The 26,124-nt window shown below is 41.9% G+C and overlaps 1 protein-coding gene across 2 annotated transcripts in view; it reads left to right on the top strand.

Annotated features, from left to right (window-relative positions):
* The window catches only part of clybl (citrate lyase beta like), a 63,992-nt gene extending 38,470 nt beyond the window's left edge, over nt 1-25,522 (top strand). For both annotated transcript variants that reach the window (XM_055015061.1, XM_035951171.2), the window contains exons 3-8: nt 10,988-11,176; nt 15,845-15,946; nt 17,341-17,434; nt 18,130-18,297; nt 22,175-22,299; nt 23,616-25,522. In XM_055015061.1, coding sequence (XP_054871036.1) covers nt 10,988-11,176; nt 15,845-15,946; nt 17,341-17,434; nt 18,130-18,297; nt 22,175-22,299; nt 23,616-23,711 — 774 coding nt within the window. In that variant the 3' untranslated portion in view covers nt 23,712-25,522. The remainder of the gene's footprint in view (nt 1-10,987; nt 11,177-15,844; nt 15,947-17,340; nt 17,435-18,129; nt 18,298-22,174; nt 22,300-23,615) is intronic.
* Nucleotides 25,523-26,124: the final 602 nt, after the last annotated feature.

Genomic DNA, 26,124 nt, shown 5'->3' on the forward strand with positions numbered 1-26,124 from the left:
ACCGATTAGCTGGTGGATCCTACCTGTAGCCCTCGTAAATGCTGCTAAAAATAAAGGGAAAAATCTACAATAGCTTCAGGGTGGTTTTAGTCCTTTAACATGCAGAATAGTGCACCCCCCCTCAGTGGGCTTACCGCTCTGACTCCCAGTAGTAGCACTCTGAGAAATGCACACCCGAAATTCCAACAATAAATTCTGGAAAATGCTTTTGTGCCTCAACAGTTCCCTGCCTAGTATTCCCATTACTTTCCCCCTCTCTGATCTTGCTATGTCAGCACTGCACCGTTCGAAGCAAAGAATGGTGTCGGAACTGATTCCAGCCACTTTCTGATGTGTTGGCTTCCAGCACAGTGTGCAAAAAGCTTGTAACCCATTATGTGTTTGCCGGGTCGTGCTGTGTAATATAAAAATTAGTTATTTACTCAATAACAAAATACACCTTCCCTACCGGCGCCCTTTTCTTCACTTCCCACCTTCTCGGCGTCTTTCTCCACTGTGGCAACTGGAAATCCATGGGGGTTGTCGTGTAGTTATACCTTCCTTTAAGTTGATGTTTTTTTCTGTTGGCTAAACTGTGGCTCTAGTGCGTGTGGGTTTATGACCGTACCCTTAAGACATTTGCTTTGGATATTAATTTCTGCTTTAAAATCAGTTCGGTATAATATTTTGTTTGACCTTTTCACCGAGTGTTTCTGTTTTCTAAATGTCATCTTTATTACATAGGTAGGAGGATGTTCACTAAGGATTTGTGAGTCCTCTTTAGGCGCTAAATTGTCCAAATGTTTTTGCAAATTGCTATATAGACACAATATTGTTTGTAATATTTATTTTAAGAGGGAAGCAAAATATGGATTGGGAAAATTGAAGTCTGTACAAATGTGCATTTATCATTATAAGTGTTTGATACATTTCTATTGTAATTGACACACCTGTCTACAAACACTGCATAATGGCTCACATCCTTTGTACACATAATCTTGGCTCAAAATGTATTTTCACAATATACTTTAAGTTTATTTTATTCAGTTATACGGCTATAAGTGCATTGATTCTTTATTGGGCTCTTAGCGCAAACAAATCGTGCATGACGCTGCTGAATCTGCTGCTCCTGTGCTGATAATGTACAGCTTTCACTACACCGCCTGTGTAGACGTGAAGTAAAGTCAGCATTCAGTGTTATTGGACACGGAGAGAGAGAATCAAGTGTCTGGTCCAAATGATTAGAGAGTGTTGCGACAACTTTGGTAGCACTTCAGTTACAGTTCAGAAAATGAAAGCCCAGTAGAATATTAGATCACCTCAGAGGAGCTCTCCATTTAGTGCCAAAACAAAAGAAAGCAATGTACTCCCGCTTTTATGTGTACTTTAGTCTAGTCAAGTACCGACTTTAAAATTTTTGATGACATCTGGCTCATGTTACTTTATAGATTTGATGCTTTTATTGTGAAGTCACTGTACTGAACTGATCTGTCAAATAAACACATTGTCATAAGCAAATCCAATGCAGATGTTGCTGGACATCATAATGTTTTTGTAAATAGTCAGCTGGACTGAAAAGTGCACTGACACAAATTTTGTACCCCCTGACAGTAATTTGTAGGAAGCTTTGTAAACATGTCCCACAATGTCTCTTCAAACTATTACCCCTAACCTGTCTTTCATTAAGTCGATTTAATAACTGCTCCGGGACCAACTGATGTGTAAATGGATGATAGATTTAGCGATTACAATGTGAGCGTGTTTGTGTCGACATTTTCTACAGTGTATGCCCTAGCTGCGATTATATTCACCATGACAACCGCACAGTTTGCACTGTGGGTTTGCCAAGACATGCCAGGCCTCAACAATGTCTCAAAGTCTCGTAATGCATGCCTAATGGGAGCAAAGCAAAGCCTGAGCTTGCTAAAATGCCACTCTGAACCACTGTTTTTGGCGAAGGCAACAATGGACTAGGTGAAATGTGAGGTTGGTTACTGGGTGTGCTTGAACAGGGCTACTGCCCACAACCACCACCCTCCTATTATTCACTCAATAATGTATTCTTTTCATTATCTTTCACCTTCACCTTAAAACAGGGAAGGATGTTCATGACAAAAAGGTATGCGATGAAGGTCAGTCCGCCCCCTCCTCTTGAAAATTGAAATCCGGGAGTGCCTGCTTTAATTGCCTGCCACGTTGACTCCAAAAATGTCTGCACTCTATCTTGGCAGTAGCGGTGGCTGCTTAAGAGGTAGGGAGATAAGAAAGGGAGTAAAGGGTAGGAGCCACCTAGAGTTTGCTAACTGTCGCCATGGACCCAGAGGCGAGAGAAGAAGAAGGAGGGAGGAGGAGAGAGGGGAGGGAAGACAAGGCTGACTGCTCTAACACTCTTACACATATCATCATATCTGTATGATCAGTGGGGTGGAGGAAAAGGGAGGGCAGGTTGAAACCCTGGAGCGGAACTGACGGCTACACCTGTCCTCTCTCCTCCTCTCTTCCTCGCCGTCTTGTTCTTTCACCGTCCCCCCTCTCTCTCGCTCATCTCCCCTCTCCAGGGTCCTCAGGGTTAAGATTGTTTATCTCTCTCTCCCTCATGTTCCGTCTCTGTCTCTTAGTGCCCTTTGGTCCACTGTTCCTCCTGGTGTTTCTCTTTCTCCCTTCTCTTTTCCCCACATGGGTCCCTCCATCCTCCGTGACTGCCCCCTGCCTCCCTGCCGCAGAGATTCTCTCCTAATCCCTGGAAGTTTGGAACTAATGAACTAACTGCTGAGCCGCTGCCACGGAGCTTGGTCCCAAACTATACTGTACTTCACACTCGATTTCCTCTCCAGATGGCATGGTGGCGCGGCCGAAACAACGGGGAGCACCTCTCGCACACCAGCACGCGCCTGCGAATGCACACAAGACATGTAGAACACAAACATGCACGGTGCACACATGCGGAAGTGTGTACATGCAGACACATTGAGGCATTCACACACAAACACATAAGCACATACACAGATTGTTACAGTTGGAAGCCCTCTGTACATCAGTCAAGTAAAAACACAGGACCAGTGTCCTGCATTTACTACAGTATGTTAGAGAAACAGGCCACTTGTTAGTGCTTAAAAATGAGGTAATTCACTATTTGTTTGTAGAGGTACATGCCATTTAACATAACCTCTGGTGATACTGATCAACCCCCTCAGTAGCTTTTACTGGGCCCATGTGGAAGCCAGAAACCAGTCAGTCCTGGATTTTAAAGTTTTATAAGGACAAGGGTGTGATTTATGCCACTGAACTTTGGTTTTGCTCTGTTTAATTAAAACAGCTTTCACGATGGTTCTTGTTGTGAGTTTGATTTTAGAGGAGAAATTAGAGGTTGATTTGCAAGTTTCAAGTTGAGGATACAGCTGTGACATTTATTACTAAACAATTGTGTGTAAATATCCATAGTGATGACAGTGCAGAAAATACTACAATATATAGTATACTCTAAAGCAAACCACAGCATGAAAATTAGTAAAAAATTTAAAAAATGCAAGCTACCTGTCACAATCATGACAGAAAAATAGACATGACTGGGGAATTACATATATTTGTCTTTAGAAATATGTCCAGCTCTTTGCGAAGACTATTTAGTTTTTAGTTTTATTTTGCCTGAGTGCTTCCTTATTTATATGGTAGTGTTTCATTCATAAATATACTGTGAATCCTGGCTCTTCAACCTTGTCTTTATATTAATGTGCACATTGACAATAAATGGTTGCATTTCCTTAATATATTTGCATTTTTTGTCATTACACCTCCCAAGTACCACTGTTAACCACTGGTCTGGAAGTGGATCTTTGTGCTTCGGTGACAGCAGTAAAGGGAAGAGTGGCACATCACAGTGGAGGACATTATTACAGTCTATTACGTTTTGTCTGGTTGTCAGTCAATATACGAGCCATGGTCTATGCATGAACTGTGTCTGACACCAGAGATTTTCCAACTTAACATAAATTATGCAGCCAACTGTCAACTGATACATGACCTCAGTTCAATGCTCACTGTGTTATTCCAGAGGACACCGAAAGATCTGCTCACCGTTTAAGTGGATTCAAATGAATAAACTCTTGACAGAAAGCGCTCCTGGGAAATAACATTAACCGGTTGGATCATGAATACTGAACATATGTATTTAGAGTGCGTTATATGTGTGTGCGCATGGATTTACATCCCTGTATATACTCGTGCTTATGTACTTATGTGTGTACTTGTGTACTCAACACCTCAGAGGACCCCAGAGACTTGAGAGAAACTCCCAGTCAGGTTGCCAAGACTCACAAACGGGACGTGAGCCGTTCAACCAGAAAACAGACCTTATCCCAGCCAGATTAGAGAGAGACCTTCCAGTTCAAACCTTACAGTCTGTCAGTGTATGTGTGTGTTTCAAGTGTCATGTGTCGGGTATCAATTGGAGGTCCTTTGGGAGTGTGCTGTAGGCGAACAGGAGGTCAGGGTGCATCGGAGAGTGATGACAGTGCTCTGATTAGCTTGGGAATGAGTAGGGATTTAAAGGAGTTGTAAACTTATTTGTTTCTTGTGTCCTTTCAGTTTCATAATAAGTTAGATTTCACGGATTACAGTTTAAGTTTTCAGGTTTTCCTAGCTGCTGCGCGTGTAGCAGCTCCAGATAACGTGGGTTGAGGGTGAAGATTGAGGCTGAGTGAGGGATCAAAAAATGCTGAGACGAAGAACAGAGGTCCTCTCTCCCTCTCTCATTATCCTGTTACACTCTCATATTTTCCCTGGCAGCTGCAGCCCGCACTGCTCTGTGCTACGTGGGCCGCGCAACGCACCCAACACTTGGAGAGTAACCTCAGTAGGAGGTGTGATGATGGAGAGGAAAGCATGCAAGAGTGGGAGGAGGAGAGCGATGGAGCACATGAGGACTTGGGCAAACGGGGGAATAAGCAATGCCATATCTTATTTTGTAAGAAATTGATGCAGTTTTAATTTTATGTCTAAATGGATTTGGGTAATCAGAACTCAGTTTGCTGTTTGAAGCCCTTTTCAAATTATCTGCTATGCTATTCATGAAATAATTCAAATAACAAAATGAATACACTAGATCTTTATTGCCATTGTTATAGAACAGTGACAGGATGTTTAGCAGCTCTTGGAATTAGCAGCATCAATAAAGGAACACAGTAATTACAGAATAAATTTGCTAAAAAAAAAAAAGATTGTACAGTAATTAAAATGAAGATTATTGTAATCAGCATGAGTAAAACCAGGAACAGAAATAAAGGATCATATTTTTATAAATCATATAAAATCTAATGAACATAACAAATTAAAAATAGTTATTTCAGTATTTTAAGAAAGAAGAGCAAGAGTGTTTAAAACTGGCAATTACAAAGACAGTTTACAAAATTTTTAAGAAAAAGTCTTGATTTAAATATAGAACCACATTCACTTTGCCACACTTTGTACCAGACTCCAGCCAAAGTTTTGCATGATCTGGTTCTCCATTGGACTGTGTCTCAGTGACTATTTGTTATGTTTTCACACATTCTCCATCCTATTAGCACCATGGTCATATGAATTCATCATGACTACAAATTGAGGAGAACTACATCCTTACAAATGACTTCCAAAACTTCTTTTTTTGCCACATTGGACAGTTTTAGTTTTGTTTTCATTGTGTGAAGGAAAATACACGTTCATAGGTTACAACAGACCCTTTAGACGATAAAGACTGCATTGATCATTTTGAATCACGTAATTGTTGTTCCATTTGCAGATCTCTCTAAACTGCTTTGTTCCACTGTGACGCAGCTGCTACTGAAGTTTAGTAGGGGTTGGTTATAGTGCAGCATTTCTGTAAATCCTCCTGCCTCCAAGCTGTTTCTGGGCGTGTTGGTCCTGTCACTTTTTCACTCACCATGAGCTCATTTAACTGGCTGCTTTCACTGTAATGTAAAGTCCTGCACAGTCCTGGAAATGACACAACCGTGGCTAGAAGCAGAGAGAACAGTGCTACTTGTCTAAGTAAGCTCACCCCCCAAAGTTTGCCAGAATATCAAAGTGCCTCCACTGGCTTTTCTATCTTGCCATAGTGCATCTTGCTGCCATCTCTTTCCTCAGTAAATGCCACACATACAGGTGGCCACTCACATGATGTCAAAGAAAATGTGATTCATCGGAGCAGTCCACCTTCTTCCATTGTTCCATGGCCAGCTCTGACATTCATGTGCCCATTGTAGGCACTTTCTGCAGTGGACTGGTGTCATGATTGCTCTGCTGTGACACAGTGCAGCTACAGTAGCTCTTCTGTAGAACTGCACCACACTGGCCAGCCTTTGCTCGCCTCGTGCATCAGTGAGCTTTGCAGACTCACAACTTTGTCACCTGTTCACTGATTGCTCTTGCTTGGAACCACTTTTGGTGGATACTAGCCACTGCATACCAGGAGCACCTCACAAGACTTCCCAGTTTGGAAATGCTCTGACCCTGTCATCAAGCCATCACAATTTGTTCCTTTCAGCACATTAGGTTCGAGAACTGACTATTCACTTGCTGCCTAATACGTATCACCCCTTGATAGGTGCCATTGTAACAAGATAGTTAATGCTATTCGCTTAAGGTTTTTTTTGTGGTTAAATGGTGTGAGTTCCTCAGATAAAAGGTTGGCATAAAATGAACACAGTTTGTGGAAGGGAGTGTGGCGTTGAAGAGGGTCGATGAGTTAGGAGCAACCTGCTTATAGAGTAATGGGAATGGATTTGAACTGGTTGCATTGTGGGACAGGGAGCCAGTGAAGGTTCTTGATTATGGAGCTGATGTGTTGGTGGGAGTGACTGAACAGTAGCAGAGTTCTAGAAGTACCAGAGTTTATTTAGGACTTTGGATGGTCTGCTATTAAAAAAAAAAAAAAAAAAAAAAAAAAGAAGATATTGTAGGTGTTGAATGCAAGTAATGAAAGCCTTGGAGGGAGCCTTAGATTATCTAACTGGAAGCCAATAGAGAGACGTCTGGATAAGTGTGGCTCGTCCAGTGCTCTTGTGAATTTGCAGTGTTAATGCAGCATTTCTGACAAACAAAAAATACAATAGATCCTGTGTGTTGTAAAGAAACTGAGAGGTGAGCCTTCCTTTTTCCATTTTCCCTACTAAATGGATACTTAGGTCTTGCAAATTAATTTCCTCAAAACATTGCAGTGTAGCTTGTAATGAACTGTAACCAAGGATCTGTAATGAGATCTTTTCATGGCTAATTACAGTGTATAAATAGTGTGTAATAACTAGCTGTTTTTCCACCTCAGGCTGTCAGATTTGACTACCTATGACAAGCAGGTTTCGCGATTTACAAATTCCTCCTCCTCCTCTGTCCTGCTAGTTATGTCTTGTTGTCTGCCCTGACAGGAGAACAGATAACACATTGTGCCTCCAACTGACAGAGTGAAGGCCTGAATCTCCTTCTGCTACGTCTCAGTTATCAGCGTAGCCTGAATTAGTCAGTCATCTCACTCCAGCTTTCCGGAGTGCAGCATGTCACTTGTCAGAACGCATCCACGATGACTTGAAGTCTGCTAACACACACGCACGGACGCACACACAGCACACGCTCACTGACAAAGACAGACGTACAAATGCGTACACAGTCCCACTTCAGGCAGGCAGCCTTCACCTGCGAAATCTACAGCTCATTTTAAATGGCATCGCGAGTTGCACAGCAGGGTGCAAAACGCCAGCTCTTAAAAGGTGAAAAAAAATGTACAAAATAGTCGGAGAAACAACTATGCTCATTGTAACTCATGATCTCCTTCTACTTTCACATGAAACCATACACACACACACACACACACACACACACACACACACACACACACACACACACACATATACATATATATATATATATATATATATATATACACTTTCAGAATGAAGATACAGCACTCTACTGTTTGAAGTCACTATGTCAGTGATAAAAGGTAAAATGTACATGCAAGTTGTTTTTCAGAATGCAGACAGACAGCTGTTGGCAGTTTTTAGTATAACTGACTTGTTATAAATGTACTGTTGTAAATTATCCTAATTTATGCCATTTGCGTTATATTTCACTGTTTCCCAGGATCCTGATATTGTACATGAAATTGTAGGAGAAGATTGTGTGCCTTTGAAAACACACTTCATTCCTTTTTTTTTTGCCCTTATTTATTTCCAGTATACAGTAGTCATCCTTGCACTGAGAAATAATTCAAATTCAATAAAGGGACGGAGTGTGTCTGCACACATAGTCTGTCCAGAGGCAATGTTTGACGCTGCTTGTTTCAAGCGGCATGACAGAAGGGCCGGGTATCCATGATCTGATGCTGGAGAGGAAGTTGGTCCTGCTGTGGACTGTACACACATCAGTTTGGACGCTCAAGTCTGATGTGGTGTCTACAAGGCAGCATCCATGCTGTGTCACATATATACAGCACTCTGTAGGATCCAGAGCGTCAAGGCTCAGGCTGTGTGTTAAGAAGCTGCCCTCGCTCTCCTGGAAGGTCAGCCTCTCTGCACTTGAAAAGCTTCTCGTGTGCATCTATGCGTTCTACGGCCCTGCCTGCTTGGCTGACTGCTTGCAAGCTTGCCTGCCTGTGTGTCAGCCTCTAATGATGAGGATGATGGAGGGAATCAAAGAGGAGATGGAGCTGACGTTAGGGCGAGCTCTCCGTGGGACACCAGGTGATTGGGGAGGGAGCTTTGAAGCAACTTGTTGGATGGCTGTCCATTAATGTAAAATATCTGCTTTTCAAAGGGCTTTATTCAAGCTCAGAGGAGTGCAGCCCATAGGGGTCAAGGTGTCTGGCAGAATAATCTATTTCTCACTTTAGGCAGAAAGGGAGATAAAAGAACGGATAGTGTTTAGTGACCTGGCCGTCTCCTTAGCCGTTCCTAGTTTCACAGATTCAAAAAATACAGTTGCAAAAGGAGAAAAGTGCAGGAGACAATTCTTACAATGAGTGATCTCTGGTTACATTAAAAGAATTTTATACATGTGGCCTGCCAGTGTGTCAGGCAGAGTTTGGAGTGGGAGGTTGGAGTTCTCCTGTCTATTTGATCTGTGAATGTTATAAACCATGCTTTTTGATCATTTCTGGATCTCTATTTATTTAGTTTGGTCAGGGATCAATGCGACTCCAGGCACATGAAGCAGCCAGCGGTTCTCACAGATCAATTTTCTCCAGTCACGATGGACTGCGGAGGGACAGATAGAATTTTATCCACCAAGTAGCAGGTTTATGAATAGTGAATTATGGCTGCGTAAATCGCTCCATCCGTTTTAAGTTACCTCGATACAGTTACAGGTCTGTCTTGGCTTATGATAGCGGCAATAAGGAAGAGAAAGAGAGAGCCAAACTTGAGTAAGAGTCAAAGATCACAGTGCACTCATCATATGGTGTGACAATCCCTCATGTCTCATTCAGTGAGGCAAAAGGGAGACATTGATGACACACAGCAGTCCAGCCTGCTCATGACCCCTATTAAATCCGAGCAAATCTTTGATATGTACTTTGATACCGTATTTTATTGACACTGGAAGGGTGTTCACAATATCAAATACAGTTCTGCATTCCAGGAGATCAGAGCAAGGACTGTTTAGTCCTGTGACCCTCGAGAGGTCCCCATATGCTCTAATACAGCTGAACCTAGGCTGACTCTAGTTCACTTTAGTTTTTACAAGAGATTGGGATACAGTATCTGGGCTGTCCATGGTATGTCTGTCCTATATATTCTCTTTCATCTACCCGCTCACGTTACTGCAGTGATCAGGCCGCTAATTATCACTCTGTTTAGATATTCTACTCTGATGTTAAGTAGTAAAAAAGAAAGCGTTTGTATCACCAAGTTGCCATGAAGCAGAGCAATTCATCACGTCTAGATGCCCCATTTTCCACCATCCGTCGGTGCAATATTTTAATTAACCGTGTTTTATTTTACAGATCAGCATCTCTATAACCTTAGTGGTTTACCCAGCAATTGGCATCAGGTTGGGAGTATTATACTTATCAGAATGTTTTAATAGCAGTAATTTGGATCAGTAAAAATAACACTCTGAGCATCTCCAAAGCACGCACACGCACACGCACACACGCACACACACACACGCACACACACATGCACACACACACACACACACACACACACACACACACACACACAAGCACTCAAAGACTCCAGCCTCTGATCTGAGCTGACAACTCCTAAGCCACCGTTTCCTCATGCAGCTTAACTCAGACCACATTTCTCCCACAGAACCTCTCTCTCCACTCCCCAGCCCGACTTCTCTCCCCATTCCATCCTTCTTTCTCTCCATTCCTATGGCCCGGCATCTGGTTTGAATATAGCGGCGTGTGCTACTGTGTTACGGATAGGAGTTGGGAGTGGAGGCTTGTCTTTGATTTTTCCATCCTCCTCACATCTCTTCCTGCTCGGCTCATACAATGCCTGCGTTGAGGGAACAAAGTTGAGTGTGCAGCCCCTTTTTTTTGCTGATTTTTGTGTACTGTGTAAAAATGCAATCAAAGGAGAGTGCAGATGAATCTTATTTGTCTTGTGGTTTTTTTTGAATATGTGTAATCTTGATGTTATTCATTTCAGGTTGCCAATTTGCACACTTTGATCACACCACATTTGTGTTCATGATGCAACGTTTATTTTTTATGTTCATGCTTCATGGCCAATATCATTTATGTGGCAACATTTCCTTGACGGAAATTGAACTTTTATGCTGTTCTCTAAAAAAAACATCTTGATGACTGGAAGTGATTTGCATATATGTGTGTTGAACAGACCTAACACAAATCACCAGTGGTTTCCAGCTACTTCAGTAGTTACATGATCTGACAGTAACTGTATTTAAGTTTTGAATCCGACAGCTTTGCACAGGTTGAAGGAATGAGCATCTTTTTCATTATTCCAAAGTGCAAGCTGGCTTTATTGCAGCACAATGAATAATCATGGTTTCTGTTTGTGCTTTATAGACAGAGGCCAGGGAGACCATTCCCAGGATGTTGGAAGAGCTGGACCTGGGCCGGACAGAGAAGTGTGTGAGGGTGAACTCGGTGTCCAGTGGTTTAGCCGAGGCTGACCTGCAGGTCATTCTGCAGGCGAAGGTTCTTCCTCCTGCCATTATGTTGCCCAAAGTGGAGGACGTGCGGGAGGTGCAATGGGTGAGCTTCAAGTCACGGTCCATCTTACAAGCACTGTAGTTCTTCAAAGTCAAAGTAGGCTTTTTTTTTCTCCCGGAATCTCATGTCAAAAAAGAAACATAAAAATACCCATGACATTTCTCTCTTTTACCTCTGGGTGTCTCTTAAAAAACACCGCGGTGCTCTTACACAAACTCATGAAGTAAGAAGAAACCTCAACAATCTTCAAAGCAGTCATAACAAACTTTCCCATTTCCCAGTAAAAGAGGGAATTGATCCCTGTGTCAGGACCATCAGGGACAGACTGAATGTTTTTCTTGGCCGCTGCTCAAGAAGCGGATGACATTTCTTCGGATTAGCTTCAGAAGCCCGATAGCTTTCTGTAACAACACAATGGTGCCTTCTGCCACTGGTGAACTCGCTGGAGACTGCTGCAAACAGTGTCATGTTGTGGCTAAGAACTAATTTAATCAGCAAATAGGCTTTACATTCCCTGATTCATACACACCTTTAAATATTGAAACTATAGTCACTGTCAACACTTCTACAATGGAAAATGTTCCAGTGTTTTTAAAAAGTTAACAAATGGATATTCTTGAGCATCTCCTGTGGTCCTGATTGAGAATCTACATAGACATATCAGAAAATGGCATATATTTAGGATATGTATTGGGTTTTGTTCTGTTACAAAAAGACTAGGGGAAAAATGCTTATGAATTAACTGGCAGGATAGTTGTTTGAATAATGGACTGCTACATTGCTGACAGTTTTTGTTATTAGAAATTACAGTTTGTCCACACTAGCTGGGCCTGTGCAGTACTTAAGAGGTGTTTGTCTGGGCTCGGCCATCCGTCTGGCTTTCTATAAAAGGGTGCTGTACGGATGTCAAGTCCCAAAAGGTCAGGAGACAGTGACATCATTAATGCAGACTTTCTGATCAGCTCCATATGCTTCACTCACCAGGAGAAAACCAGGATACTGGCGGTCGTCTTCACTGTTTGCACCTAATAGTTCAAAAATAATTAAACGATGTTCAGTTAAAAAACATTCACTGCTTGAGCTATGTGTTTCTGTTCCCTCTTTCCCTTTGCATGGACTTTTAAGTGGCCAAAATACATTCAAAAATAAATCTTTCATTAATGTGTCAAACTAATTTTCAGTTTTTAGTGATTAAAAAAGTGTAGGAATTAGGATGTGGTTTTAGGAGAGGGAGAATGAGAGAGGTAATCAGTAGTGAAAGGCATGTGTCTAGTCTGGCTTTTTACCTTGGTGTTACTATGCGCTCAACACGTGCACGCACATGCATATATACTCATACATGGTCTCGGGGCAGGAGCAGGAAGTTTTTAACTAGTGGTTTTAATTAGAACACGTCTATTTCCTGCTGCCCTTTCTTTCTTCCAAGTATAATTGCTGGCAGGTGTTCACTAATTCTCTCCCTCGGCTCTTTTCTCCCTTGGCCGCTTTTCCTCACTTAAAAAAGTAATTTTTTTGTTCTGCATTTCTTAAAACCATCGACTGTTGTTGTTATTATGGTTATTATTGTTATGCTGAAAATATCAGGAAACACACTGAAAGCTCTAATAAGCACATAATTGCCTACTTATGTTTTTCTCCTCTGTTTCTAACACCAGTGCTTTTTGGCAAAAAAATACAAAACACATTTTATTATAAGTTTATTTAGGTCAACCGTTCATATTGGGATGGTTCCCCTCAGGACAAATGCCTGTAAGGACACTGTAAATCTGTTTTCACATTTGATTCATTTGGCAGTATGTTATTTTCCATCAGCAGGTGCATGTGGGCTCCTGAGAATAAGTCATGTTTTGGAAGGGACATTGGTTCTGTCATGCGTAATCTTATCTTTGTCCATCCCAAACTTTTTCTTGCTGCACGGAGTCTGTGTCGTAAGCATGTGTCTGATTTTCTCCACTCTTGTAAGGCAGCGCAGTAAATCCCTCACTTGTTTATTTTTCTTCTCCTTTTTATTGATATTAGCGCAGGAACCTCCAGACTGATTTGTCGCTAAAAGATGGACTTGCTTGTTTCTCTTTGTGTGGAAATCTTTTGCTCTGTCTCTCGACTCTCCTCCGGCCCTTGTGTGACTGACAGGCCTTATTGGGCTATAACAGGCGTAACTCCCTCCTTTGTTCGAGGACAATTCTCACACAGATTCGGAGCCGTGTGCATTCTTTGCCCACCACACTATTTGGTGTGCAGCGGGACCAAAAGAATCGCACCCTGTCCCGCTCCTCCTCCTCTTACTCCTCTACTCCTCCTCCCGTCCCCTCCCCTCATCCCTTTCTCCGCTTCCCCTCTGTGAAATGAACACTTCAGCAGGCCGGAAACATTTAATCTGGCCCCCTTTTGAAGAAAATTAATTGAAACTTGTCCCACTATAGCCTCCTTTTCTCAAGCTTCCATCTCGCCCTCCTTCTCTTTTCATGATTGGGTGGCAAAATTGTCAGAGGGCTTGTTTGTAGCGTGGCTTTGAATGCCAAGAAGAGGTGTTATTTCTTCTTTTTTTTACTTTTCTTTTATTTCTCTCTCTTCAATTTGGCAGTGAATAACATTTTAAGGGGTCCTAGATTTGAGAGCCATTGACAGCTAATGGTTGCTGCACACATCAGAGGAACAATGAACAAGTACCACAGCACCTCTTATGCGGTGTAAATCAGACCCTCAAAGTGTATAATAGCTGAAGAGGAGAATACCGCAGAAGGACAAACATGTAATCAGAGAGGCTCGGAGGCTTTTTAGCCAGTGGAGCTGTCATTTGTTTTCCTTTGGTAGGATCCAAACAGCCCACTTGGCTCGCCACTGCCTTGTTAGGGTTTGCATGGCGCAGTGTACCGGTGGTAATCTCTGTGTGTAATATCAGCTAGGTTTCCCCCACAACGGGCCATATCTATCTAGTTTCCTCTGTCACAGAAATAGGTTTATCTACACCCTCTTTTCACACTCCCTCTCGGACCCCCCCACCCCTTCCTGTGTTTGCGAAGGAGGGGGGATATTATGCTAAGCCCCCAGCGTTAGTTTTTACGTTGCCATAGCAGCCTTGCTCCCACAGGGTTGTGACCTCAGATGATTACAGTACAAAGCCTATTGGGTCTTGAAAACCTCTTTGAAGATGAAAAGTCTTTGATGGTTTGTATTTATGCAAATCTCTCAGATATGATTTATCCAACTGAGATTGAATGGAGAGATGATTAAAATTGCCCCTATTTTTGAAATCCTTCAATGGAGGCCCACTCTTTCAGTTTCAAGAACAAGAGTGGTGAGTGCGTGAGCGGGGGTTATTTTGCTCTTCATTTAGAAAAATAGTAGCGCTGTACCTGAGGTTATTTATAACCGTCTTTTTTCCTGGTGTGTCAAAGAGGGGAGAAAAAGGAGTGGAAGGTGGGGGACATGGAGGTAGACATTTCTACTCTGAGCTTTTGCACTCTTTTCTCTCTCTCTCTCTCTCTCTCTTTTTTTTTGTCTGGCTTTGAAAGGAAATATCTGACGGAGAGGGCTTTTGTGTGTTTCCAGATGATAGATTTAGGAATTTGGGCTACCCCACTGGCAGTCCAGGGCTAGCTGTGAACTGGTCTGTTGGAAAAAATTGGAATGCTTTGGTCTTCAAAGAATTAAACTTGGTTTTAAAGCCCTACTTAGGTGAGCTTGCATATTAGCAGGAGTCGTGCAGAATAAAGGCCTCAGCAAAGTGTCACATCACACTCTGATTGTTGCTCCAGTCTCCCTGTTCCCCTGTCATGGAGGAGGGACACAAAACAGAATAATGTAGGAGTAAAACACACTCAAAGACAACCCAAATCTTGTTTCTTCTCCCCTTTTTGGTATTTTGTTTCTTCTTTGGCTTGCTGTGTGTGTGCGAGTGCTGCTGCTGCGTGCATGTGTGCATTTACATGTGTGTGTGTGTGCACAAACTCTCTTGGGGGAACGCATGCTGTAGTTGTGCCGAAGCCTCTGAAAGAAGGTAGAGCAGAAGACTTCAGACGATGGGGGAACCCTGGTGATAATGTAAAATATTTCATTTCACTCGCTTTTGTTGCTGCTCTCCTGTGCTTGCTCTCTGCGCTATTTGAACCCTCATAGATGTGTCTCTGAATAAGGACTGAAATGGGAACAGCGCAGGTAATAAAGGTGTCAAGATTTGTATCAAAAGTGAGTTTTTGCACATTAAGATTTCATCTTTTCTTTTGCTCCTCTCTGTCTGTCTTACCCCACAGTAGATTTTTGAAATATGGTGTCAAATCATTTACCATTGTTACTGCTGAATACTTTTTTTCTGTCACTTTTAAATTCACTCTGACAATAACTCAGTATCTCAGATTTACTTTTCTGTCGAGTTGCCTGTCTTCTTCATTCAAATCGCTAATAATGCATTTGCAAGTCCACAGAAGGTGACAGCTGCACTACAAATTTCACAGAAGAGCAAGAAGTTGAACGAGACTCAATCCACCTGAACAAGATGCTTCATTTAAGATGCTTCTGAAAAGTTGCTAAAATACAGTTTGTGCTTCAACAAAGCACAAACATCTGAATGCGATTGTGTGAGTCTGATTGTACAAAGTAGCGAGGACAAATTAATTTATTGTGATTGTTTGGAGCTTTATTGCTTTCTCCTCCCAGAAACAGTGGGTTTTGTTAATGAGTTGTGCATGAGATGGTCCCTGTGTGCTTTAGTTTGTTGACAGGTTTCAGCACAACTTGAAAGGACGGGCACTGACAGAACCCATTCGCCTCGTCACCTTTGTGGAAACCGCTGTGGGCCTGCTCAATTTTAAGGTAAATTACAAACAAGCCTCCCCCCAAAAAACTGCATGCGTAAGACATTTTGCTGTTTGTCCATTGTTCACTTCAGATTAAAGACTGCATCAGCGAGCAGAGAACTCCACATGTCCAAAATAAAAGGGATTCAAAGCTTTCGGATTGTCTCTCAAAATTAGCCTTTTGAGGCTTTTTCTTTTTTTGTTTCTTTTCTCTCTGTGTCTGTGTGCCTCCGTCGCTCTTCAGACATGCTGACATTTTTTAATTAGAGCTGTTTTAATGTCATCATAGTAGAAAAGTTCTTAATGATATTTTGGCTAGCATCAAAGCGGTTTCTGTTATAGTGCGGCACGACCTTCAGCTACATGGGGAAAAGGGCATGGTTTTGGGCATTTGGGGGAACAACCAGCTGTCATTCCTTCTTTTGATTTGTCTTTTAGTTCTTCACTCTAATTCTGTGACAGTGGTTGTGAGTGGGTGCGTGTGTGTTCGGATGGCGGGGGGCGCCTCTGTGTGCTTTCTTGAGAACACCCTGTATTTTTTGCCCAGACTGAACCGCAGGTTACAAGCATGAAAAAAAACTCGCTGTGGCGCAGCTAGTGGTGAAATTAATTTGGAGGCCAACAAAAGCACGGAACACATTCTTATTGTTTCACCACAGACGATTATAGTCTTTTTTTTTTTTTTTTCATTATTTTCCTTTCCTCGCTAATAATTGAGGCCGGTATTCTTAGCTTTTATTGTTGTGTTTGACATTTTTTGGTAGGAGCAAAGCAGTATTTGACTTTTATGTCACCATCTCTAGTTAAAACATGAACAAAGTTGCATGTAAAATGTTTCTTATTTGCCAAATAACCAACTTTCCCTGTTTCAATAATTAATGTTGTCGTAACACCAATTAGCCATAAAAGATGTTTAACTGAATCAACTACTGCCTGCAACATGCAAAAATGTCATTAAAATCAAAAAAGCAAAGAATACTTCATTAGCTTCAAGAACTTCACAACTTTAGGAACTTTGGAAATTCAGCTTTGACTATTGAAACATTTGAAGCTTTGAGTTTTAATACTCATCTTTTTCTTAGTTAAGATCTCGAAACAGAAAAGAGGCGTCTCTTAGGGCACCTGCTTGTGTTGATTTACTTTTATTTATGTTTGTGTGACTGCAGGTGGTGCATTAAATAAGCTGATATATAAACATCAAGCTTTATGGAAAGTAACCTGGAATGCCAATTAGGGTTTGGCAGATATGTGTTCATGAGGAATATCTATGTTGACAAAAACACATGGTGGTTTTGTGATGATGCTGGATTGAGTCGAGAGCATTTGTGCCAGTATGTCCCGCAGTCTTTCTCCCTATGCATCTGTTTCACTCTTGTCAGCCTATATAATGCTAATATATATTCTCTCCAGGCGGTCTGTGAGGAAATCCGGCGTCTTGCTCCCCAGGCTGGTTTCCACCATGACGGCGTGGTGTTTGGCTCTGATGACTTCTGTGCCAGCATAGGTAGCTATCGCACATTCTGCTGAAATCTGCCACAGATGTGCTGTCCTCCCTTTCTCCCTCTCAACATCAGTAGTGTGACAATAAATGTGACTATAAATGCAGCTCATACCTCACAGAACGTTCACATTTCCCCTATTCTGAACAAATGATTAAAGGACTGCAGGAAAAATGGTTTCAAATACAGTATTTGGTTTGTGTTGAATTTGAAGATGGTTTCCGGATGTGCGGTGGAAATAAAGTGTCCTGATATAGAAAAATAATAAATGAGATGCAGCAGAACATGCATTTTTCCATTCAAGTCCAGGGTATTCTGTGTCAGAACACCTGAGAATGTATGATTACATGTAGCTTATAGCTTGAGTAAAAAAAAGTTTAAATTATTAGACTTTTAAAGTTAGTTTGTCGTCCAACTCATAGGTTTGTTTTAAAGGAGGAGAGTTAATAAGAAGTAACCCAAAACTGGTGGTTAAACTCATTTTGGTATGTTTTGTATGTTACTTTAGATGGGCAGGTGAGTAAAAACAGGTATCTAAAAGCCAGATTCAGCTGTTTTGTTTGATATAGAACAATAAAGGAGGAGAAGGATATTGACATAGTGTATATCAGATTAACCTGCTCACCTCACCTTTTACTTCTTGACTGACATGTGACCTGCCGTGTGTGCTCTGTGTGTATCTCTGTGCTTTTCCTTTTAGGTGCAACACGGACCAAGGATGCCAGGGAGCTTCTTTACGCGAGGCAGAAGGTGGTTGTGACCACCAAAGCGTTCGGGCTACAGGCTATCGACCTGGTCTACATCGACTACAAAGACGTAGAGGGGCTGAGACAACAGGCCAGAGAAGGAGCTCTCATGGGCTTCACAGGTAAAGTCAACTTTTTCTGCATCTCAGATCTGCCCTCCAAGCCTTGACTTGAGACATCATGTGTCTGTGCTCCTGATGCATCTCTGATTTCTGTATTTGTGTCCATGTGACACAGGAACACTCATCCCTCAACATCCTGTTGTAAGCAGCATTCAACAGTTCAATTTTCACTCCTCTTTCACTATGTTACACCATCCTTTGCGTCTGTCTCTGTCCAAATTAGAAAAGGAAATGAGCTGGTAGATAAATGTTTTAAATTTTGGCTTGGAAACGCTGTGGGAGGTTGCAGAACATCTGTTGGCTTTTCATTTAGTTTTCATATACGTGTGTTGCACATTGTAATGAAGAGCTCATTTGAAAGTGACCATTATGTCTGCGGTTCTAAGACTAGTTTGTTTTTTTTTGTACTTTTGATGCTGGTGAGGTGAATTGTGCGCAGTGCTGCACTTCTTAATGACACGTCTGACATTATTGTTGTGTTCATACTCATTTCTGCTTGAATGCAAATGCTCATGTGTGTGTAAGCGTCATTAAGTGGGGTTATTAGGAAAGTGTGGTACTGTGTACTTTGTGTGTCTGTAGCCAGGTAATGCTTTCAGTGTGTGTGTGCCTTTGTGCTTGTAGCCACACAAGACAGGACAGTTTGTTCCAGTCATTCTTCCTTCAATGCAGCAACTATATTTGCTCTGATATTTTCCTCGCTTGAAAACCGATGAATTCCGAATCAAATGTATTTTTCCTGTGGTGCAGATCCACATAAACTGAGGAAAATAAAAAGCAAGAATTTCATGATAGTGTTTTGCTCACTGTTCTGTAATGTTTGGATTCTTTATTTTCTTTTGCTTAACGTGGGATTTTTTTTTAACAGAACAGCAATCTGACACTGGTCAGCTTTCACACTCAAAAAAAATGGAGAAAAATAAGCGCTGGCACAAAATCACGAAACCCTGAGCGCACTCTTCATGCTGCACTGGTCTTGACACACGTTTACCTGCACAGCACATCATCAAATCAATTTGTAGCTTGAGCTTCTTGCTGTCTCATACAGAAACTCTTCCAGGTGACCTCATTTGCCACCTCAGTTATCTGGTGCTACATGTTTGTGTGAGTCTTTTTGTGTGTGTGTGTGTGAGAGAGAGAGAGAGTGCATTTTTTCTGTTTAAGCTTTAATTTCACATTTGTCTTTTGTCAATTCTGCAGCTACAGTTTCACCCAGATTGCTTATTGTGTTTAGCCTATTATGCAGATATTGTAAATATAATCTAATGTTTTTTATTGTTTGCATTTGTTTGATTTAGACTGATTTGCAACCTTCTCTCTCTTAGCAAATAGAAATACATCAAAGAAAAGGTATAAAAGGTAATGAATGGAAGCAGCTGGTTGATGAAATAAATGGTTAGATTTGATATGAAGAGAACCACTGAAAGCACTGGATTAGTGGCTTACAAGCCATGGGCACTCTGTATAATCTTAGTTAGTAGCTATTACTGGCCCGAGAGTTCTTAAGCAACAATACATTGCAGCCAAAAGCCTGTACCTGTGTAGTAATTGACCTTGGCACCTACCTAAGCCGTGTACAGCACCCATTAGCACTGAAACGCAAACACCCGCTGCTCTTTACTGGTAAGCAGAATATTGTGAGGGCAAAATCCTGCACCTTAACAGGAAGGAATGTTCTTTATTTTTGGATTTAATAGCACACTTGCTTCATAAGCTCCTAGATTTATGTGCTGTATATTGCGTGTCCGTTAAATGATCCCTGCCAAAATGTTTGCCTCAGAGAAATAACAAACAGTTCCACAAAATCCCCTGCTTTTTAGGGACCACATTTCACTTCCATCCCCAGGACCCTGGCCATCATTCGCCTGAGAGCACTTTGCTAAATAGCAATCCTCCAATGAGATGTCAGCACCACATGGCAGGCCGGGATTGGCTGAAGGGCTTGAATGATGTATTTTAGGAGAACCAATGAGTTGTAACTGAGGGCACCTGAGTCACCCAGTCTGTTTCTTCCCTCCGTCATTCTCCCCTCGTCCTAAACAACCACGCACACGCTGACACAAAGAGACGCCCTCGTACAGTACGTTTAAGCCTGCCAGTTCCAGTGTGGAAACAGCCTCCCGTCTTCTGCCCACAAGTAAAACAGGTGGCAGAGGAGGGACTGTACACTCGTCTTGCCTCACTCCTGATAGAAGGCAGCGTATAGCTCACACATACACACATGTAGGATGTTGCACAGTATTACATTTCTACTTTTTCCATTTAAACACTGCAGACACGGTGGTGCACGGGTGCTGAAGCATACACACATATAGACAAACTCACATCTCCAGCATGGCATGGGGAGTCCTCAGGCTGTTTGTTCAACAGAAAATGTGCCATTACAGTCCCTCTGCTACACACAAGCGAACACACATCAGCAGCCATTAGCGTTTTGCAAAGACACACAAGCTAGCTTCAGAATGTATTTTCTATTAGGTGCTCTTTCCCCTATGGTGACTGTTTATTATCAACAGCAATTTGTGAATTATGCTCGCTCATAAGTAATTGTTTTCAGCATTTAACTACAGTGTGTTGATTGTGTGACTGCTGTGTTTTTCTGAGGTTAACTCGGGTGAACAGAGCTAGATGAAGGGAGTGGGTTTCTCTCCTCCCCTTTTCCTCTCTCCTGCCCTCACCTCTCCTCCTTCTTCTCCCCTCCTCGCCTTTCCTCCACTCACTCCTGGGCTAAAAAAATTTTTCTTGCCAGTGCAGCCCGCCCGCTCGGCCACCTTGAAGGATTTGTTGTTGGCGACAGAGCTAAGCCCTAAAGTGTCGAGTTCCTGCTGGCTGCTGCTGAGCCGCCGTTCTCACCAGACAGTTTCATAACCTTAACTTATCACTACAAGTTTGATCTGCAAATGTACACGGGATTATGTCTGTGGTGTTCACCCATATTTAACTGAGAGGGAGTGGGAGCAGAAAGGTGGAGGGGATTGTGGCAGACAGAGCCTAAATTCCATGTTAGGCTACTGTATCAGTTGTTCGCTGTCAGTGTCATCCAGTAGAGAAAGTGTTCTTGATTAGTTCAGAATTTTTTGGAGTAAGGAGGCATGAAAATTTTGGGCTGTATGATTTGAAATGTGATATGTACATTTTGCTATTGTGTGTGATTTTTCTTGTGAATTTCCAGGCATATTTCTGACTGTGTGTGTCTGCTGAAGCTCTGCCAGTCTTACTAACTGCTTTTTCGTTATTCAGTACACATTTGTAACAGAATAAAGTCAACCTATGCATTCAGTGAAGTTTCTGCAAGCAGACAGGAGGCACTTAATATCCGACTTAATGCACAGCATCCCCTGGTCTGGTGCTAGACCTCTGACTCACCTCAGAGTCATACAACATACTGACACATGCACATTTTAGTCTCCTGTACTTCCTGCTTCTCCTCTTTTCAGTGCCTCTCGTTTGTTCCTCCCAGCAACAATCCTTCCCAATTCTCCTTTTCTGTCCAGTTTTGTGCAGCACTTTCCATTAAAAAAACGATATTTCTCTTGTTATAGTCGTGTAATGCAAAGGAACAAACTGTGTTATTGATAGTTTTTTGCAAAATAAAAGCATCGTTTTTTTTTTGTCTTTGCACAAATAGTTCTTCTATTTAATTTTATTTCAAGCCACAGATAGCCTGCTGTTATAATTTGCACATTTAATTTTCTTTGTGTGTGTGTGTGTGTGTGTGTGTGTGTGTGTGTGTGTGTGTGTGTGTGTGTGTGTGTGTGTGTGTGTGTGTGTGTGTGTGTGTGTGTGTGTGTGTGTGTGTGTGTGTGTGTGTGTGTGTGTTTGTGTGTGTTTGTGTGTGTTTGTGTGTGTTTGTGTGTGTTTGTGTGTGTTTGTGCAGGTAAGCAGGTTATCCACCCAGGGCAGATCCAAGCTGTGCAGGAGGAGTTCTCCCCGAGTCAGGAGAGGGTCCAGTGGGCCAAGGAGCTCATTGCTGCTTTTGACCAGCATCAGAAGGAGGGAAAGGTAATGTATCTGCCAAAGGTAAAATCATATTTTTTTTCTAGAGTTTAAAAAGTAATTTTAATTTCTGTGTAATGGCAGTGTCTTGATTTAAAATTACTAACAATTCAAATGCAAAAATAATTTCTACTGAAATTAATAGTTTGTTCTTTTATATGCCTACGTCACTTTTAATGAAAATTCATAATGTACAGAAGGCTCTTAGTTAAAGCTTATTTTTCTTTTAATTAGTTTTTTGCTCAGATCTCTTCCAGGATATTTGCAACTTCATACGCCATTTTAATTCTTAAATAGAATAGTGTATTTTACAGAAATCAGTTAGAAAATAAACTGACTTTACAAAGTATTTCTCTCCAAAAAAAAAAAAAAAAAAAAAAAAAAAAATATATATATATATATATATATATATATATATATATATATATATATATATATATATATATATATATATATATATATATACAAAATTTGCTCAATTTTCCATGTCCAGCTTGGTGAAATCTCCGTGCTGACTGTGTGTCTCAGATGACAGGGGTCTTTCTCTGCTCTGATACTCAGGCTGATCCTTTGTGTATCCTCTCACACACCTCCGTAGTTCCAGAGAATACATACTGTACACCCCTGGGTGACTCTCACAGACAACATAGGAGAGTGGGGGGAGTTGAGGCCAATTAAGTGTACAATATTATTGTTCCTAATTTAGTGCTTGGTTGGATCCTGTGTGTTGAGCTCTGTGGGCTATCTGCTGAGGTAATACACAATCTGCCCACACCTCTTCTCCCTGCCAGGGCTGCTCCTACTAAGCATCGCCCGAGGGATTCATATCCTACCCATCCCTCTGCCGTCAAGTGCATGTGTGTTTTTCTCTCTCTCTCTGTGTGTGTGTGTGTGTGTGTGTGTGTGTGTGTGTGTGTGTGTGTGTGTGTGTGTGTGTGTGTGTGTGTGTGTGTGTGTGTGTGTGTGTGTGTGTGTGTGTGTGTGTGTGTGTGTGTGTGTGTGTGTGTGTGTGTGTGTGTGTGTGTGTGTGTGTGTAATGGTCTGAACGGTGAGCAGGGTTAGTCCCTTTGTCTTGACAGGTGCTTGCGTTTCATAAAATCAAATATCTTGACTTGTTCTTCCTGGAGATTTTTTTTCAAAGCCAACATGTTTACTAGACAGTTTACCTGATACATCAATCCACATTTTTTTCTAACGGTGTTACTTTTATTTTTTTTTTTTTGCGTAGTTTTTAATATGTACAACTGTATCAGATGCACTTGTTCTGTACTTCTGGTCTAATGCTTCTCTTTTGGCTTTTCTTGTGTTGCAAACCTGTTCAGGGTGCTTTCACCTTCCGCGGCAGCATGATTGACATGCCCTCGCTGAAGCAGGCTCAGAACATCGTAACGCTCTCTGCCGCGGTGCCACAGAAATAACACAAGTGGGGAGAAGAAATGGGAGGAACCACACAACTAAACCCTGACAGGAGAGGTCAAAGGAAACGGGGAAACGTTGCAGGTCTCAATAGAAGGAAACGGCACTTCAGAAACTTTTTATTGTCACACCGCCTGACATTCAAGTACGGTGGACATTGTGGGTTTTAATTCATGTTTTTAATAATATTTTGATTAAATCCAGTTGATTGATGTGGCTGCTGAGTTCCAACTCCCACTTGGATTGTATCTTCAGATATTTTCAACAATACAAACTCTGCACAAAGCGAGTGTCAGCGGCGTTTGCCTCCTGGAACCAGCTGAAGGATTACTGCCCTGTGTGGCTTTCTTTCCTGGCATGCTCTGCAGTGTGTGTACCACCATCATGTCATTCTCCAGAGTGTGTGTGCCCCTGCCTCCCATCTCTCCCAGGTCATGATGAATGCTCTCCCATCCCCGTGGTCCAGGCAGCTGGGCGAAAGGGTAAACAAACACAAGCCGCTGTTGTGGATCTATTCATTGGGCCCCAGTCTTCCAGTCAGGCCTCAGCCCCCCACCCAGGGCCCGACACACAAACATCAAAGTCCTGCTTTCTTAGAAAAAAAAAATACAGATGGAAGTGCGTAAACTGGTGATTTAGCTTTTTTTGTGTATGTGCCATTCTGCTTAGTAAAGGCATCTCTCTGTGGCTGCTGGTGTGTTGATGGAGGAGGCATGTGGCATCATACACACCATGACCTGCACCAGAAACCACAACAAAACACACACATTGCTCACAAGCTTCAGCAGCGTTCTCAAACTCGTCTCTCATTTAACGCAACATTAAGGCGACCTGGGTTTACAATAACGGCGCAACTGGAAAAATGAACTTCTTAATGAGTTCAGTAAAGAAGTTTGTTGTCTTGTCACAAATGACAGCACAAAGGGGCTTTGTGGAGCACTTGTCCACGTCTGACTTGCAGAGACAGTGAAGTGGGTGTGATGTTCGAATGAGACAGATTAGTGGCCATGTTGCTCCAGCAGACCAGGACTGAGGCTTTGTCTCTCTGACTGTGGATGGGAGGATAATTGGGGGGGTGTTGAATGGTTAATAGTGCCATTGGTGACCATGGTAATGAAAGGCGCCATACCTCCTCTACCCCACCTCACCCAATCTCTCTCCCTCTCCCTCTCTCTTACTGTATGATCTATTGTGTCTGGGGCAGGGCTGGTGTCTGTGCCAGGCCGGGCCAGACAAAAAAAGATCGAAACCACTCCTGCGTCCAGCCAAAGACCCGAACAGTAAGCTGTCTCTTTGGCATTTGGCCACATATTTCTTTCACCCCTGGTTCGCTTTTTTTCTGTGGTGAACACACATTCGGCTTGTTTGTTTGTTTTCCCCACAATCTACTATTATACCCAGAGGTTGGTGGACAAAACTGCAATTATGTCCGACTTCAATTAAGTAAATTCAAAAATATTATTTGGGTTAGAGCTCTTTTGTGAGGCTCTGCAGATCTTCAAAATGGATGACCGCTATGGTGAACTTGGATGACACAGATTGTGTAGAGATGCATCATTAACTTGCATTATTATTATTATTATTATTATTATTATTATTAGATTGTGAGTAGCCTGTGCTGATTGCTTTAATTAAAATGTATATTTTTGTTTGTTTGGTCAAATTTTGAAATACTTTACTGTGACTTTTTCAACTTTTGTTCAGTTTTTTTTGCAGCTAAATATTGTTGCAATTCAGGAAATTTAGAAGCACCTTTGAATCTTGTGTGATTCAGTTAAAGAAAGATGAAAAATAAAGAGATTTCCTAACGGTTTGACAGCGTCACCCCATAGTTTTTTAAATGCTTGATTCTATACATTAAAATTAAATCAAGATGCCTGTGCTCTAGTCTGTATTTGTGTTTGAATTAAAACATGTTCAGCATTTGGTGCGTCACTAAAACAGCCCTGACAGCCCCCATTCAGAGTACAGTAGAGCTGCATGAAAGCCCACAAAAAGTCATTCACAGCCAGTTTGACATGGCTGTGAATACAAAAGCGCCAAAGAATTCAACGGAGGCTAACAAAGTGACTTTTTAGTGGTGAAGGAGATCAGTCTGATGAGACAACTTGGCTTTTTCCGAGCTGTTCTCCGCCAACAGGTGTCCCCACAGACAGGAAGGAGGATCTCAAAGCAGAGGAAGCAGCACAGGGCTTCATGCAGAGAGAAAGCTAGGAGAGAAAAAAGGGGGCACCTCTTCTGAGGATGATCAGGAAATTATTTGAGCAGTTTATATTCTAACAAAGCACAACATCCTCTGAGGGCTTATGTGCCACATATATTATCATGTTTTTGTTCCACCCAGTAATCCTGCTCTTATTTCCACTCACACCCACCACGTTTCCAACCTCCCCCACTCACAAAAAAGAAAAGGTG

Source organism: Amphiprion ocellaris, chromosome 11 (assembly GCF_022539595.1).
Source record: "Amphiprion ocellaris isolate individual 3 ecotype Okinawa chromosome 11, ASM2253959v1, whole genome shotgun sequence".
NCBI lineage: Eukaryota > Metazoa > Chordata > Actinopteri > Pomacentridae > Amphiprion > Amphiprion ocellaris.